General features: G+C 39.2%; 1 protein-coding gene across 3 annotated transcripts in view; it reads left to right on the plus strand.

The window, feature by feature from the left end:
• PROSER1 (proline and serine rich 1) overlaps window positions 1-14,849 on the plus strand; it is a 28,933-nt gene extending 14,084 nt beyond the window's left edge. For 2 of the 3 annotated variants that reach the window (XM_008177775.4, XM_065581279.1), the window contains 7 exons: window positions 434-517; window positions 1,743-1,821; window positions 3,674-3,766; window positions 3,882-3,926; window positions 7,990-9,745; window positions 10,375-10,522; window positions 13,153-14,849. In XM_008177775.4, coding sequence (XP_008175997.2) covers window positions 434-517; window positions 1,743-1,821; window positions 3,674-3,766; window positions 3,882-3,926; window positions 7,990-9,745; window positions 10,375-10,522; window positions 13,153-13,275 — 2,328 coding nt within the window. In that variant the 3' untranslated portion in view covers window positions 13,276-14,849. The remainder of the gene's footprint in view (window positions 1-433; window positions 518-1,742; window positions 1,822-3,673; window positions 3,767-3,881; window positions 3,927-7,989; window positions 9,746-10,374; window positions 10,523-13,152) is intronic. The other variant, XM_042845966.2, reaches the window with a different exon arrangement.
• The last annotated feature ends 1,220 nt before the right edge of the window (window positions 14,850-16,069 follow it).

Below are 16,069 nucleotides of genomic sequence, written 5' to 3' on the forward strand. Positions count from 1 at the left end.
GAATCATGGAAACTAAAGGTGTAAAAGGCTTATTAGTAGATGAACTTTTTGACATAATATGTGATTGGTCTCTGCAATACATTTACTAATCTCAGTTCATTTTTAAATGTTGTCTGTGAACTCCTTATAGCTTGTCTTTCTGGTGGTGAGGACCCCAGAATTGAATGCAGAATTCCAGGTGTAGCAAAAACGGTGACTATTTAGTATGTTTCTGCAGTGTTATAATGCAGCCTAATTGGAACTTTCTTAATTGTGATGCAACAAATCAAGAACACAGTTCTGTATTTTGGAATGTGAGATTAATTGAGACTATCAGAATAGCTGTGAATTTGAATATTATTCAGAATAAGACTAAGGTGAAAAGCTTTATTTCTGCTTTCTCCTATTTATTTCTAAATAAAATGCTTAATAACTGATGTTTTTTATGTCTTAGGGAACGCCTATCAAAAAGGAGACTGAAGAATGTACTAATGAAGGGAAGGGAATTGCAGCCCGTATACTTGGACCATCCAAACCAGTACGCCTTAAGCCTATGATTTTTTTTTTCCTTATGAAATGCTGTCATATCACTAGAAAATAAAAAGACTTGAAGAGGGTATGAGGAAGCTGCATCTCTACTTTCTTGTCAATAAGTATTGATGGCTTTACTTGAGCTTCTTAACTGTAATAAGAATGCTGTGCAGTGTCCCAGTATTTCTATAATTTTATTAACTATAAAGAAATAAATTCTGCAGGGGCTTCCATTCGAAACAATATGCATGCATTCTAGGACACAATATCAACTAGGCTAGTAAGGAAAGCCAAGCTGGTTCCCGTAGTTCCATCATGACCTGGTCTAGAAGTTTTAATAGCCATTCTGGCTTTGCTTCATGATCTGTGAGGCTTTTCCACATCAAAATCTAATACACAACTCCTGAAATAAGGTGCGTTGTGAGGAAATTTATTTTGTGGCAACACAACTAAATTTCTGATTAAAACTAATTTTTTTTTGGTAACAAATGGACAGCAAAGTACTGAATCTGACGTTTTCAGTGTGAGTTGAGAAGTATTGTAGAAATGTATGACTAGTACTTCTGTTTCCAGGTGTTTCCCAATCTAGTGGCTGTATTTTTAATTTTATTTATTTTAAGGACTGGATAATTTTATGGCCATAGTTTACATTTGTGGTTGTGCAAATTAAGAAAAGGGAAACAGAATCCAGTGCTTCAGGGCATGAAAGCTGCATGGATCAGGAAAGACTTTCCTTTTTTCCTTTCCTATTGCTATATTACACAACTATGTTATTACAACACAGTATTTCACCTTCTTTAGAAGCATTCAAGTATTGGCAGCTTTAGAGACAGGGTAGCAAACATAATGAGTCAGCAATGTGATTTGATACAGCAAATTCTCTTTCCCAGGATAAATAACAATGATCTGTACAGTATCTAAGCATCTAAATCGGTGGTTCTCAAACTTTTGTACTGGTGACCCCTGTCACATAGCAAGCCTCTGAGTGCGACCTCCCTCCCCCCCCCCCCCCAGTAAATTAAAAACACTTTTTATATATTTAACACTATTATAAATGCTGGAGACAAAGCGGGGTTTGGGGTGGAGGCTGACAGCTCGCGACCCCCCCATATAATAACTTTGTGACCCTCTGAGGGATCCCGACCCTCAGTTTGAGAACCCCTGATTTAAATGCTATAATTTTTCGGTGGAGAAACATATTACTTAATGCTTTTTCACTTTTTTTAACGTAGGCTCCAGCAACGTACAACCCACACAAACCTGTTCCATACCCCATCCCACCATGCCGGCCACATGCAACTATTGCACCAAGTAAGGCTTCTTTGTGCTTTAGCTTGATCCTATTATTTGATCTATTTGTTTTCTTTTAAAAAGGTTCTAGTGTGGTGATACATTTCTGACCATAGTTACCTTTTTAGTTGACTGTGCTCCCTTTGTGTATTCTGCGTCCTAGCTCTAACTTCTCCTGTTACCACTGTAAAGCCAATACGATGAGTGTGTTGGCTTCTTTTCCAGCTTGTGCATCATTCAGAGAACTGTCAACACCATTCTAATTGTAGAATCTCTTATTTCTGGAGGTTACATGCGTTTCAGAAAAGATGAAGATAACTATAGAGTTCTTAGAACTCAATTGAATATAAATATTTGACTTCTGTATCATAAATGCCAATACAAAGTTTGTTGTTGGAAAGCTGGATGTGTTCTTTGAATCTGGCCATGAAAAAGATATGCTGTCCCTTTTAGGGTATGTCTGCTAAGCCAGTGCAAAGCCAACAGACTTGGGCTCATGCTACCCCACTAAATATAGCTGTGTAGATTGTTTTTAAGTTGCAGCTTGTGCTAGAACTTGGGCTCTGAAACGCGCTTCCCTCTCTAGACTTCAGAGCCTGAGCCACGACATCTACAAGCTATTTGTAGTGTGGTAGCACAAGCCCTGTGAACCTGAGTCTGTCACCCTGGGCTCAGAGGCTCGCTGCCCCAGGCTGTGTAGATGTATCCTTAAAGACAAAGACCACATCGTCAAGCAGAAGTAAGTTTATTTCAGTTGCTTTAAGCTCCTTTGATCAAATGCTACACTGCATTAAGAAACTGCATTGTAATTAGTTAGTAAATAAAGTGAGCTGAGCCTTGCTTCATTTGACTGTTTTTAAGCCATGAGCAAAACTTATGTAAACGTGTTTTGGTATATATCAGTGGGGAGTGTTTGTCCCCTCAGTGAATGTAAACTGCTCCTTAGATCTTTGCCATAAACAGTCATGCAAGGAATTTTAATACCTGTAGCTTGAATGAAAAGTGCGCATATCGGAAGTTACTTGATGTTGTAAAGCTCCTTTCCATGTTTTGAGTGGTGTTGATAGTAGTGTCTGTATCTTATGTGTGTGAATTTGCATATATGTTTTTCACACCCTTTGTGGGGGTGTGGATACATATTTTTATATAAGCTCTGATATCCTTCTTCACTGCAATAACTAAGCACTAAAACAGTACAAAAGCGTGTGTCAGTTACTATACATTATAGGAAAATAAGCTATTTTTATGATAGGAAACATTTACTATACCTAATCTATCAAGATCACCTGCTATTCCAGTTTAGTACCTTATCATTTAAAGAGATGTTGAAGGACGACGGTTCCAAAGTATGACATTTACCTTGAAAGGACTCTTTCTTTTTCATGTAAATCTCCTTGCCAGTGTTGGTGGGTTTTTTATTGTCAACCCTCCAAAAACAAGGGTTGTCACAGCCTTGGGGTGGGAGTTGTTAGGGTGGGAACAATAACAATAAATACTGTGACCCACATATGCATTTCGTATCACTTCCTTTCTCCCATCTCTTTTCTTGTAAGACAGCATGGAATTGAAAGAGGCAAGAATTTTGCTCTCCCAGATTGCTTCAGAGAGCAGGAAATACATTTATCTCAGTCTTCCGTTGACACTGTTCTTATGATCCATCAGAGAGCTGCCCTAACTAAAACTTACATTGGAACACATGCCTCTCATCGTATGCAGCCTGGGGGGTTAAGTGGCTTTGCTTTAACTAATAAGGGAACATTTTAGAGCCTTGAAATAATAACAGAATAATACTGACTAGTCCACTCTTAAATCATCTGTTTGTATTTATTGAGTTTTGTTTGACGCATATGTGTGGTGTTTGGGTTTTTTTTAGGTGCTTACAATGCTGGTCTAGTTCCAATGGCCAGTGTCCTAGCACCAAGCTTACCAGCTCCTCCACCATATACCCCTAATCAAGTGGGATCAGGTAAAGCATGTGTGTCTGTATAAATGTTGGCGTAAACAAATGTTTTTAAATGTGAGAATGGATAACTTATTTCTGAAGTTGTTCTGTCCTTAAATAACTGTTGTTCTCTACATAGAAAACGAAGACCTTTCCAATCAGGCAAAACCTTCCCAAAATCAAGGTAAAGTGCAGCTCTTCAGGGAAAATCTGCTGTATTTTGATGCAATTTAATGCATTCCTTTCAGAAAGTTGTAAATTATTTTTAAACCTCAGGATTTTTAACTTAATCTGAATGAAGATTAATATTTTGTATTTTTAATTGTGTGCCTATTTGTCCAGATAATATAGCAAACAACTAAGACAAAATACTCTTAGAAATGCAGTGCACGGAAATTCATTATTAGCAACTGTTTTTCAGTTGCTGAAAAAATTGCTTTTTGCCTAATCTGGGACAAGGAGGATTTTTGTGTATGTAAGTCACAGTGGGAGATTTGAATGCACAACCGCCAAATTTTGCTGATAGCACAGTATGTTCACAGCTTGTAACTTGTTTAAATCCAGTATGTGGGGAAAGTTTCATTGCTGCTACTTGTGCCATTCCTATTATATGGCAGAAACTAAAAACAAAATAACTTGAACTTTTTTCAAGCTGAATTTGTCTTCTGTTATGCACACAAGCAAGTAACCAAAACAAAGTAAAATGGCCCTGTTAAAGGAGCTAACATTAAAAATTCTGGGAGAATATTCTCTGTCTGTTTTGTCTCCATCCTCTCTGCCCAGGTGTAGTTGCTCAGGAATTTTGCTACTTAAAGACATACTTAGTTATACGCTTATGACAAATACACAGGTAAATCAATACAATTAAAAGGACAACATCCTCATTGAAAACCAGAGTACCAACAACAATCCTTGGCTATCTTGAACCTAGATTTCTCTGATACCAACTTTAATGGGTCAGAGCCAAGAACTGTGACCATTAGTTAATTCTAGGGTTGTCGATTATTCGCAGTTAACTCGCGCGATTAACTAAAAAAAAAAATTGTGATTAAAAAAATTAATTGTGATTAATCGCACTGTTTAACAATAGAATACCAATTGAAATTTATTAAATATTTTGGATGTTATTCTACATTTTCATATACTGTATTCTGTGTTGTAATTGAAATCAAAGTATATATTATTTTGGATTACAAATATTTGCACTATAAAAATGACAAACAAAATAAATAGTATTTTTCAATTCACCTCATACACGTACCATAGTGCAATCTGTTGTGAAAGTGCAACTTACAAATGTACTTTTTTTCGTTACATAACTGTACTCAAAAACAAGACAATGAAAAACTTCAGAGCCTACAAATCCACTCAGTCCTATTTCTTATTCAGCCAGTCTCATAGACTCATAGACTTTAAGGTCAGAAGGGACCATTATGATCATCTGGTCTGACCCCCTGCATGCTGCAGGCCACAAAACCGTCCCTACCCTTCCCTTGACTCTGCAGATGAAGTCCCAAATCCTGTGTCTTGGTGACTTCAATTTTCAGAGAACCCTCCTGCTAGCGATCCCTGCCCCATGCTGCGGAGGAAGGCGAAAAACCTCCAGGGCCTCAGCCAATCTACCCTGGAGGAAAATTCCTTCCCGACCCCAAATATGGCGCTAAGATAAACAAGTTTGCTTACATTTACAGGAGATAATGCTGCCCTCTTCTTACTTACAATGTCATCAGAAAGTGAGAACAGGCATTTGCCTGACACTTTTGTAGTCAGCATTGCAATTTATTTCCTTGCCAGATATGCTAAACATTCATATGCCCCTTCATGCTTTGACCACCATTCCGGAGGATGTGCTTCCATGCTGATGACGCTCGTTAAAAAAAAATGCGTTAATTTAAATTTGTGACTGAACTCCTTGGGGGAGAATTATACGTGCAGCATTATCTCCTGCAAATGTAAATAAACTTGTTTGTCTTAGCAATTGGCTGAACAAGAAGTAGGACTGAGTGGACTTACAGGCTCTAAACTTTTACGTTGTTTTATTTTTGAATGCAGGTTTTTTTGTACATAATTTTACATTTGTAAGTTCAACTTTCATGATAAAGAAATTGCACTACAGTACTTGTATTAGGTGAATTGAAAAATATATTTTTGTTTTTACAGTGCAAATACGTGTAATCAAAAACAAATATAAAGTGAGCACTGTACACTTTGTATTCTGTGTTGTAATTGAAATCAATATATTTGAAAATGTAGAAAACATCCAAATATATTTAAATAAATGGTATTCTGTTATTGTTTAACAGTGTGATTAATCACTATTACTTTTTTTTAATTGCTTGTCAGCCCTAGTTAATTCTTCAATTTGGAGTTCAGGATGAGGTTGTGGAAAGAGAGTCCAAGACATGGGGCACAGATCCTGGTTTTGTAGAAAAGGACAGAAGTGAACCTTTTTCATTTTGTTTGCAAATATCTAAAATGTTTAAGTTTCAGAATATTAAGAGTATTTGCCTATATCAATTTAAACAGTATCCGAAGATCTTAGGGCTGAGTTTTCAGTGGTAGAAAACTTAAGGTTATAAAGGGGGGAGAGGTAAATTTATGATATAACATGGAGTTAAAGAAGCAGTAAGTTTTGCCTCCTGGGTCAGTGTTCTGTTCATGGTTAAACAGAAAATGTTAATTTCTAAACAAAATATAAAAGTTAGTTTTTAAGGGAAACGACCAGTGATTAGATTACTACATGCCTTATTTCTAATCCACAATGGAGCAAGGGAATTATATTAAAAATAATGGGAACAAAGAACATGATAGCATTTATAGGGAGAGCAAGGTGTTATAAAAATGCTATGGAAGTGACTAGAATTAAAGGGCTCAATCCTTATGTAGTATTTACATAGCACTCCAAATTGGTTAAAACACAGTTTAGCACAAATTTTGGGGTGTTGAGGTCAAACAGTTCTTACTCATGGAAATGCCCACATTGAAGGTGATGGGGCTACTCGCATTTAGAAAGAGTTTCAAGACCCATAATGAGCTTTGAGACACCAGCTTTCAGACTTAGGGCTTGTCTATACTTACCGCGCTGGTTCGGCGGCAGGCAATCGAACTTCTGGGTTCGATTTATCGCGTCTAGTCTGGACGCGATAAATCGAACTCAGAAGTGCTCCCCGTCGACTCCGGTAATCCTGCTCGCCGCGAGGAGTACGCGGAGTCGACGGGGGAGCCTGCCTGCCGGGTCTGGACGGCGGTAAGTTCGAACTAAGGTACATCGACTTCAGCTACGTTATTCACGTAGCTGAAGTTGCGTACCTTAGTTCGATTTGGGGGTTTAGTGTAGACCAAGCCCTAGACTTAGTGTCCTCTCTCCCATTTAATCTGGTAGTGTGCCTTCCTGCTTTCCTCCAGAGAACATCCCTCTTTATTTACTTTGTAGGGTTGATATAAACTGAAATTCTTGGTGTTAGCTGTAGTACATTGGTACTTGAAGATTGGACATTTGATCCTCAGTTGGAACAAACTGTTTTTTAGAGACTCTGTTTTTATGGGCAGGTTTCATTGTTAGCTAGTACACCTGTAGCACACATGAATCTCGTAGTGTACTTCCTCTACTGTCCAGATTGTGATATACAGAATCAAAAACAGTGAAAGATTTAAACCTACCTACCAATAACATAAAAACCAAACTTCTCCTAAAATTATGTACTCTGCAGTTGTGGATTGGATTCCAACAAACCTCTGTAAAATCCTGGCAATCTACCTGTTCTAGAATTAGCGTAGACCTTCATATAGAGCTCATGTGGAGAGCAGAAATGGTACCAGTGCAGAATGCTCATCCTATTATGGGTGCTGCTAGATGTTAGGGGCAGGAATTAGCTGTTTACCTGTCTTACATAGAGAGATCTCTGGGAGCATGTTTGAAGATCTAAACTCTCTTGCACTAGCTCATTAAGAAATTGTAAATGCTATAGAGTGGTTTAGACATAATTGCTAGTGCGTGTAATAGATAATCGTTGAAGGGAGACACATAGATACATGTAGTCTACTTACTGTATACTGCTCGACATGTATCACCTATATGTAGATACCTCTATATTTTATCTTCATAGCCTTCCATGTAGATTGTGTATATACAAACGTGTTAGTTACTGCTTGTGTATCATATTTTATAATGATATAAGATGCATTTGTGTTTAATTGAAACATTTCTGTGGGTTTCAAGTATTCTTACCAGTTTTGTTTCTTTGCAGCTTTTTCTGCACAAGCGAATCAGCTCTTTACTCCTCATGGTTCTAATCCTTCAACACCTGCTGCTACTCCAGTCCCTACCCCATCCCCTGTCAAGGCGATAAGCCATCCATTAGCACCTGCCACTGCAGTCATCCCTGGGATGAGCATGTCTACCCCTGTGCTTCCTGTTTTCCCAGGGCAGGTCTCCTCTTCCATCCATACATCTCAGCCATCAACCCCAACCCCATCTGTCATCAAATCCCTTTCATTGTCTGGTGTTCCTGTCACATCTGTTCATAGTGCAACCTCCATCCCTATTCCTGCAGTTTTCTCTGGACTGGCTTCTATCCCTGCTGCTACGCCAGCTCCACAAGCTTCTTCCACACCATGTGCCACACCTGCCTCTAATGAAGCTTTTGCATCTGCTTCTGCACCATTTGCTGGCCTCCCTTTTTCTGCAACCTCTTCAATTGCTTCAGTTAATAATCCTGCTCCATTGTCATCAGTTTTTGCTGGCCTCCCTTTGTCCTTGACCCCCACTCCTCAAGGGATGTCTAGTCCCATTCCTTCTGCAATTGCTAGCTCTCCTGCCACTAGCATCTCTGGCCCACTTAGCTTGCCTAATCCAATTCTGTCTGTTTTAAAGGGATTTCTGACATCAAATGATACCTCATTAATCAGTGCTTTACCTTCTGCTGTGACAAGTGAGCTTGCCTCTTTATCTGCTCTTGCTAATCAAAGCTCTGAGCCTCCTGCCTCCTCTGTAAACAAATGTTATACCCCATCTGCCACACCTACACCTCAACGTTCTTCCACGCCAGGGCTGGCCATTTTCCCGGGTCTTCCATCTCCCTCTGTAGCCAATCCTAGTTCCACTCCCCCAACATTGCCAACTCAGTCACCATTAACCACTTCACAATCTATTATACCAGTCAGCTGTGGCGCCTCTGTTGCGCTTTTGCATGGTGCGAGCCCTACTAATCCCGAGCATCAGATTTCATCAGCCCCAGTTGCCACAGGTATTCCAGTTCTGGTCAAAACTGAACCCATGAGCCCTACTCTCTCCGCCTTCAAAGGCCCTTCTCATTCGGCTGGCCCATCTCATGGCACGCTAGGATTGTCAGCGCTTGGGCGTGCATATACCTCTGCAACTTCAGTGCCAGTCAGTTTACCTAGTTCCCTTAATCCAGCATTATCAGGTCTCTCCTCTTTGAGTGCTCCCTTAAACAGCTCCACGTCTCTTGCCTCCATTTCCCTTGCCCCACATGCTTCCTCTGCTCCAGTTGCCCCAGTATTTAATGGACTTCCTCCCTTCACGTCTCTGACCAGTAACTTTGCTTTTACTGGTAACCCAGCACTTACACCACCGGTCACTGTCCCAGGGTCTTTGTTAGCAACTCCATCTACAACTGCTTCATCTGTGTCTGCTTCTCATGTGAATTCTACAGCAGCTGTTCTCTCCGGACTCACTGCTTCAGCAACAGTCTCTGCTCCACCCTTTCCGCTTAACTTGTCCAGTGCCGTCCCCTCCCTATTTTCTGTCACCCAGGGGCCTCTGGGATCATCAAACCCATCCTTTCCTGGTTTCCCTGTCTCTAACACACCCACTGTCACTCCAACTCTCCCTTCTTTCCCTGGCCTCCAGGCATCTTCTACAGTAGCAGCAGTTGCACCGCTGCCGGCAGCTGCCACAGCCCCATCTCCGGCTCCGGTCCTGCCAGGGTTTGCCTCGGCCTTTAGCTCAAACTTCAACTCTGCACTTGTTGCACAGGCTGGGTATGTTTCTGTTTCTGAAGGAGGTCAAAACCATTTCTTTCTCGGCAAAACACTGATTTACTTTAGACATAGATGGTATTTCCAGGCATAGTTATAAAGTACTTTTAATATTTTAAATGCTTACTTCAGCAGTAGATTTTCATCTGTCTTTAGAATTTAAATGAGGAGGCCAGTCTATTTTGCAACTAGTGTCCAGGATTACAGTTTCTATAAGGTGATGAGTGTCCTCAGCTCCATGTTGAGGGTACTTGGCATCTCCTACAACATGCTAGGATTTTGCAAGAATGGGTCTAAATATGTATCAATTGACATACTCAGGTAATAGCAGACAATATCCTAGCCTTTTCTGTGTCAAGAAAAACATCCAGCACTACATTTTCACCTACAAAATATTCATGCACAAGCAGGTAACCGCACACAAGATACTGGCTTGCATGCTCAAGTTGCATGTGTGTACCAGTGTTCTGGCTTGTACATGCAAACACTGTGTGGGTGGCAGCTTAGGTGTTCTGTTTGGGAAACTTAGTTAACTGAGGTTTAGAAACCCTGGTGCTCTAGCAAGATAAGAAATCTAGGATAAAATATTGTTGAAAGTGTTCCTAATGACTGCCATGTCTTGATTATTTCAGCTTGACTTCTGGGCTGCAAACCCCAGGAAATACAGTTTTCCCTGGACTCTTGTCTCTTCCTGGTATCCCTGGATTTACCCAAAGTGCCACACAGTCTTCCCTGCAGGAATTGCAGCATAGTGCAGCAGCGCAATCAGCGCTACTACAGGTAAGCTGCATATGTCTTGATATTTCACTGCCTTAAGGCCCCACCGGAGTATTAATTGTTCAATATCAAATCTTCGCTTTTAGAAAGCACAGCGTACTTTAAAGAATTGGCTACAAGGCTGATACAGTACACTCTGATAATCCAACATCCAGTTGTCTGAAGATAGCTGTTGCTCTTGTGGGACAGGACTATCATCAATGGCATTTCAGCTGACTTTCTATAAAGACTGTGGATGTGTCAAATTTTTTCTTATGGGTGGCATTGTAAAAGTGGGGCGGAGGAAAGAAGGGGACAGATCTGACTTGTAAAATGTGTAATATCTTGATCTAGTGCACTGACCTGGGTTCTGTTCCTAGCACTAATTTTGCGATTTTAGGCAAATCACTTAATCTGTGCTTCATTGGTTTTTACAGACAGAGAAACCGTTTGCTTTGTAAAGTCTTTAAGATCTACAGATGGAAAATGATAAGGGAACAAAGAATTACCTACAGGATTTTAAAATTATACCCATATATATTGTACTAATAGAAGACATTGTTCTTGTTTGCATGCTTTGATCACTGAAATTATAACTTAAATATAGATCTTAGTTAAAAATACAATAAGGTTGTGAAGGAAGATTTAAGATTAGAAAATTAGTGAAACTCTTCTTAAAACCTCAGTCTCAAATGAAGCCATCTGGAAAACCACCCCTTTTTACCGTCTCTGTGAATCAGACTGCTTTTCTAGTGTTCTGTAGTGGCTGTAGTGTAAATATACCCTGAGTTACACCTAGGAAGGAACATAAAAGGCAATAAGAAGAGGGTTTATGAATATATCAGGAGCAAGAGAAAGACAAAGGAAAGTGTAGGTCCTCTACTTAGCAGGCCAAGAGAGCTAATAATGGACAACATCAAGAAGGCTGAGATGTTTAATGCCTATTGTGCTTCATTCTTCACTAAAAATGTAAATTGTGGCCAGATACATAAAATTAATATTTGCAACAAGGGGTAAGGAATGCAAGCTAAAATAGGGAAAGAGCAAGTTAAAGAATATTTAGATACGTTGGATGTATTTAAATTGACAGGGCCTGATGAAATTTACCCTAAAGTACTTAAGGAATTAGCTGAAACAATCTCAGAACCATTAATGATTATCTTTGAGAACACATGAAGGATGGTTAAGGCCTCAGAGGACTGGAGAAGCGCGAATCTAGTACCTGTCTTTAAAATGGGGAACAAAGAGGACCTGGAGAAATTATAGACCAGTCAGCTGAACTTGGATACGTGGAAAGATACTGGAACAAATTATTAAACAATCAGTTTATAAGCAGGTAGAGGATAATAGGTTGTAAGGAATAGTCAGCATGGATTTGTCAAGAACATATTATTCCAAACAAACCTAATTTCCTTCTTTGACAGGGTTACTGGTCTAGTGGATGCGGGGAAGCTGTACACATGATATCTTAATTTTACTAAAGCTTTTCATACAGTTTCACAGGACATTCTCATAATCAAACTAGGGAAATGCAGTCTAGATGAAATTACTGTAAGGTGGGTGCAAAATTGGGTCAAAGACTTACTCAAAGAAGTAGTTATCAATGGTTTGCTGTCAAACTTGGAAGATGTATTGGTGTGTGTGGGGAGAGTCCATAGGGGTCTGTCCTGGGTCGGGCACTACTCAATATTTTCATTAATGACTTGGATAATGGAGTGGAGAGTGTGCTTATAAAAATGTAGCAGAGGTGGCAAGCACTTTGGAAGACCGCATTAGAATTCAAAATAACCGTAACAAATTGTCTTGAAATCAACAAGACAATAAAGACAAATGCAAAGTACTACTCTTAGGAAAGAAAAATCAAATGCACATCTACAAAATGGGAAATAACTGGCTAGGCAGTAGTGCTGCAGAAAAGGATCTGGGGATTACGGTAGATCCCAAATTGAATATGAATCAACAACGTGATTCAGTTGCAAAAAGGGCTAATATCATTCTAGGGTGTATTAACAGGAATATTTTGTGTCAAACACAAGAGGCAATTGTCCCTCTGTATTTGGCACTGATGAGGCCTTAGCTGGACTACTTTGTCCAGTTCTGGGTATCACGCTTCAGGAGAGATAGGGACAAACTGAAGAGAGTCTTGAAGAGAGTCTAGAAGAGAGCAACAAAAATGGTAAAAGGACCTGATCGCTGAGGAAAGGCTAAAAAACCCCCAACAAACTCTGTATATTAAGTCTTGAGAAAAGAAGACTGGGAGCGGGACCCGAAAAGTCTTCAAATTACGTTAAGGACTGTCATAAAGAGGATGGGGCTCAATTGTTCTCCGTGTCCACTGAAGGTAGAACAAATAATGGCTTAATCTGCAGCAAGGAAGATTTAAATTTAGATTTTGAGGGGAGAGATAGCTCAGTGGTTTGAGCATTGGCCTGCTAAACCCAGGGTTGTGAGCTCAATCCTTGAGGGGTTGTTAAAGAACCGCCTACGCTTAGATATACTTCCTTCCCATCTCCCTCCTCTGCAGCACACCCAACGTGCTATTCTGAAACTTCTCTTGTTAAAAGTTCTGTACCATGAACAGGAATAGTTCTCTGCATGGCTTTTTGCTTTTTTAAAAGTTCCTTCCTAACCTGCTTGTTTTCTCTTTATTGAAGGCACATTCAGCTTCAGCTCTAGAGAACTATCCAGCTCAGCCTGATGGTTTTACTAGCTATCCCTCTGCACCAGGAACACCGTTTTCACTGCAGACAAGTCTACCCCAGAGTGGATGGCAATAAATATCATCTTTTTCTTGACAAGCAAGACATATTTGAAGACTGAAGTGGTGGCTTGACAGAGCCTGATCCTGTTGCCGTTAAGTCGATGGCAAAATACCCATTGACTTCAATGGGGACATGATCTGGCCCAGAAATTGGGACAGAGAAGCAAGACGAGAGTGAAGAGCTTCTGGGAAACTGTTCTTGTGTCAGATTACAAACAAATCCATGATTACTCTTGCTTTTAAACAATTTGGGGTGTGATCCTGTGATGTGCTGAACATCCTCAACTTCCTCTGTAGCTGGGGAGCTGGGTGTTTGGTTCCTCATAGGACCAGGCCCTTTAAACACAGACTTCCTGTGTAATTAGAACAATTGTCAGCCAAACGGTATGGGGAAAATGGTATTCTAAATAGTGTGTGGTATTTTTCACCCATCATTCTTTTCAAATTTGTATGGTATGTGTGGTAATGTAGAAAGAACATCTAGATTGAAATTAGACACTTAAAGCTGTAGACAATCCTTAGTGTAGATGCACATCTCTCGTTACCATCAGTAAGAGTTATGTGCACAGATCAAGGTCCGTGTATGGCTCTTGGGATTTATTCTCTCCTTCATATGCATGAGTAACTCTTTATTAGTATCAGTAGTATGTCGAGGGGAGACTAGATCAGGTTCTTAAAATGCCATATGAAATATTGTTGTGGACCTGCTGCTGAACTGAATACTCCTCTATCTGAGTCAGAACAGAAGGAAGCCAGACAATGATGCTGTACTGTATTCTGGGATAGGAACTAGTTACTTTTAATTGAGTAAAGTTTAGCTAGTGAGGAACACTTCTTTACAGAAATGCAAACAAGCCTTTCATTTTGTCTCCAGGATATGCTCTTTAACATCCCCCTATGTTAATGGAAGTAATTGTATTGCACATAGACTACCTATCCATCACTGTTTGCTGCAGGCTTTTGTGACTGTTTACAGTCATGGACCAAATTTTGCTCTCACACTCATGTAACCAAAGTTTGGTTATATTCCGTGGAATAGCAAGTGTGTAAGTGAGTGCAGAATTTGGGCTATGGATTTTTAGCATTTTTTCCTTGGAAAACATACATGATTTTAAAGGTAAATAACTGAATTAACTGCATTGGCTAGGAATGGTATGACACAGCATATGGAAAGGTCTTGCTTTGTAAGTAAAATGCAGTGTGTGCACTCATAATAATTGTAGTACCTGTGGCAGTGTGTAACACATCATTGAATATCATCTGTTTAAGAAAAACTCTTGATCAAGTTCTAAAAGACAATAGAGATGATATGCAATCATGTGATTTTAAAATAAACTGTAGAAGATATACTGTAGAACAGTTCTGCACCTAGAGTTTTACTTTTTTAAAGATGGATTCTGCTGGAAGACGTTGCTAATGTATTTTCTTTCAATGTGTGAACAAACTTTTTTAAAACATTAATGGGAATTCCTGTATTAGTTTTTAACACAATTTTTTAAAATAAGTTTACACTCATGGCACAAAGGCTTTAGTGACTATTTGCCTAGTAGTTTATAAAAACACTTGAATAAACAATTTTTTACAAAAAAATTTCCTAAAGTTTTATCTTTAGATTAATCGAAATGAGAGATCCTATGGTATAATATAGAATTTTATGCTGAACATAATTTAGTTACTTAAAAACAAACAGTGCGATAATACAACAAATATTCTGCTGAGTATGTCTGAATCAGACCAGTATTTAAATACATTTGATTCTATAATACTTTAAACTGTCAACAGCAATAAGAGTGACGCTGTTTTCAAATGTCTGAAATATAACTTATCAGTATATGAAAATCTTCCAAAGCAAGACAGAACAGTTGCTGCATACATGCTTTGATACTGAAGCTGGGAGAGGAGATGTCTCTTCAATGTTTTCTTCAACTTGGGCCCAATCCTAGAGTGTGCAGCTCTCATTTTTCTTCGAGGTCATCTTGTGGGTTCAGCTGTCTTTTTCCAAAACTGTATTTCATTGCACAACTATTACTGTCTAGCACTTGGTTAGTTTTCAGGAGGAGGAAGATAAGGTAACAGATAAGTTTTCTTGTTTCAATTTAATATCTTGGAAGGTATGCATTGTGTGCTAGTGAGGATAGATACTGTCAAGCCTAGTATCTATAGAGCCTGCACCATTTTGGGGGTTAGGGTATGGAGTACATGTCCAGAAACATTAAGGCAATTGGCCAAATTTGGATCTAGTGTAAGTGGTTGTGACTCCATTGAAGACAGTGCAGTTGCTATACCTGTTTCCATTGAATCCAAATTTGGCCATGGTATATTATGTTTATATTATGTTTGCCTGTAAAATCTCTAATCTTCTTATAGCGCTTTACAACAAATATTAGGCATCAGATATGATACTTGTATACAATACATAGAAAATTTGAAAATTTGGCTGTGGTTTGGCTACAAAATATGTGATTCTGGCTACCCACTTCACTCCCCATGTAGGGAGACTGTTTCTGACCCAGCTGTATTAAAATGTGAACCACCTCAGTTAGTTCCGTTTTCCAAAGATACAGCAGATATTTAAACTCTCTGGAGATGAATTTTATAAAGCACTAGAATGTCTTGGGTCAGGCATCCAAGTGCAGGTCAAATGTTGTCTTTTAGTTCACACCAGATGTACAGGCTTTCCTTTGGGAGTTAATACAAGGAAAAGCCTATTTAAAAATTATCCAGAAGAGCCAATGTCAATTTGCTTCCCATACTCTTTCCCACATCAATTACTGATTTGTGAATATTTTACCATAGAGTACTGTAATCAG

This window comes from Chrysemys picta, chromosome 1 (genome assembly GCF_011386835.1).
Source record: "Chrysemys picta bellii isolate R12L10 chromosome 1, ASM1138683v2, whole genome shotgun sequence".
Taxonomy (NCBI): Eukaryota; Metazoa; Chordata; order Testudines; family Emydidae; genus Chrysemys; species Chrysemys picta.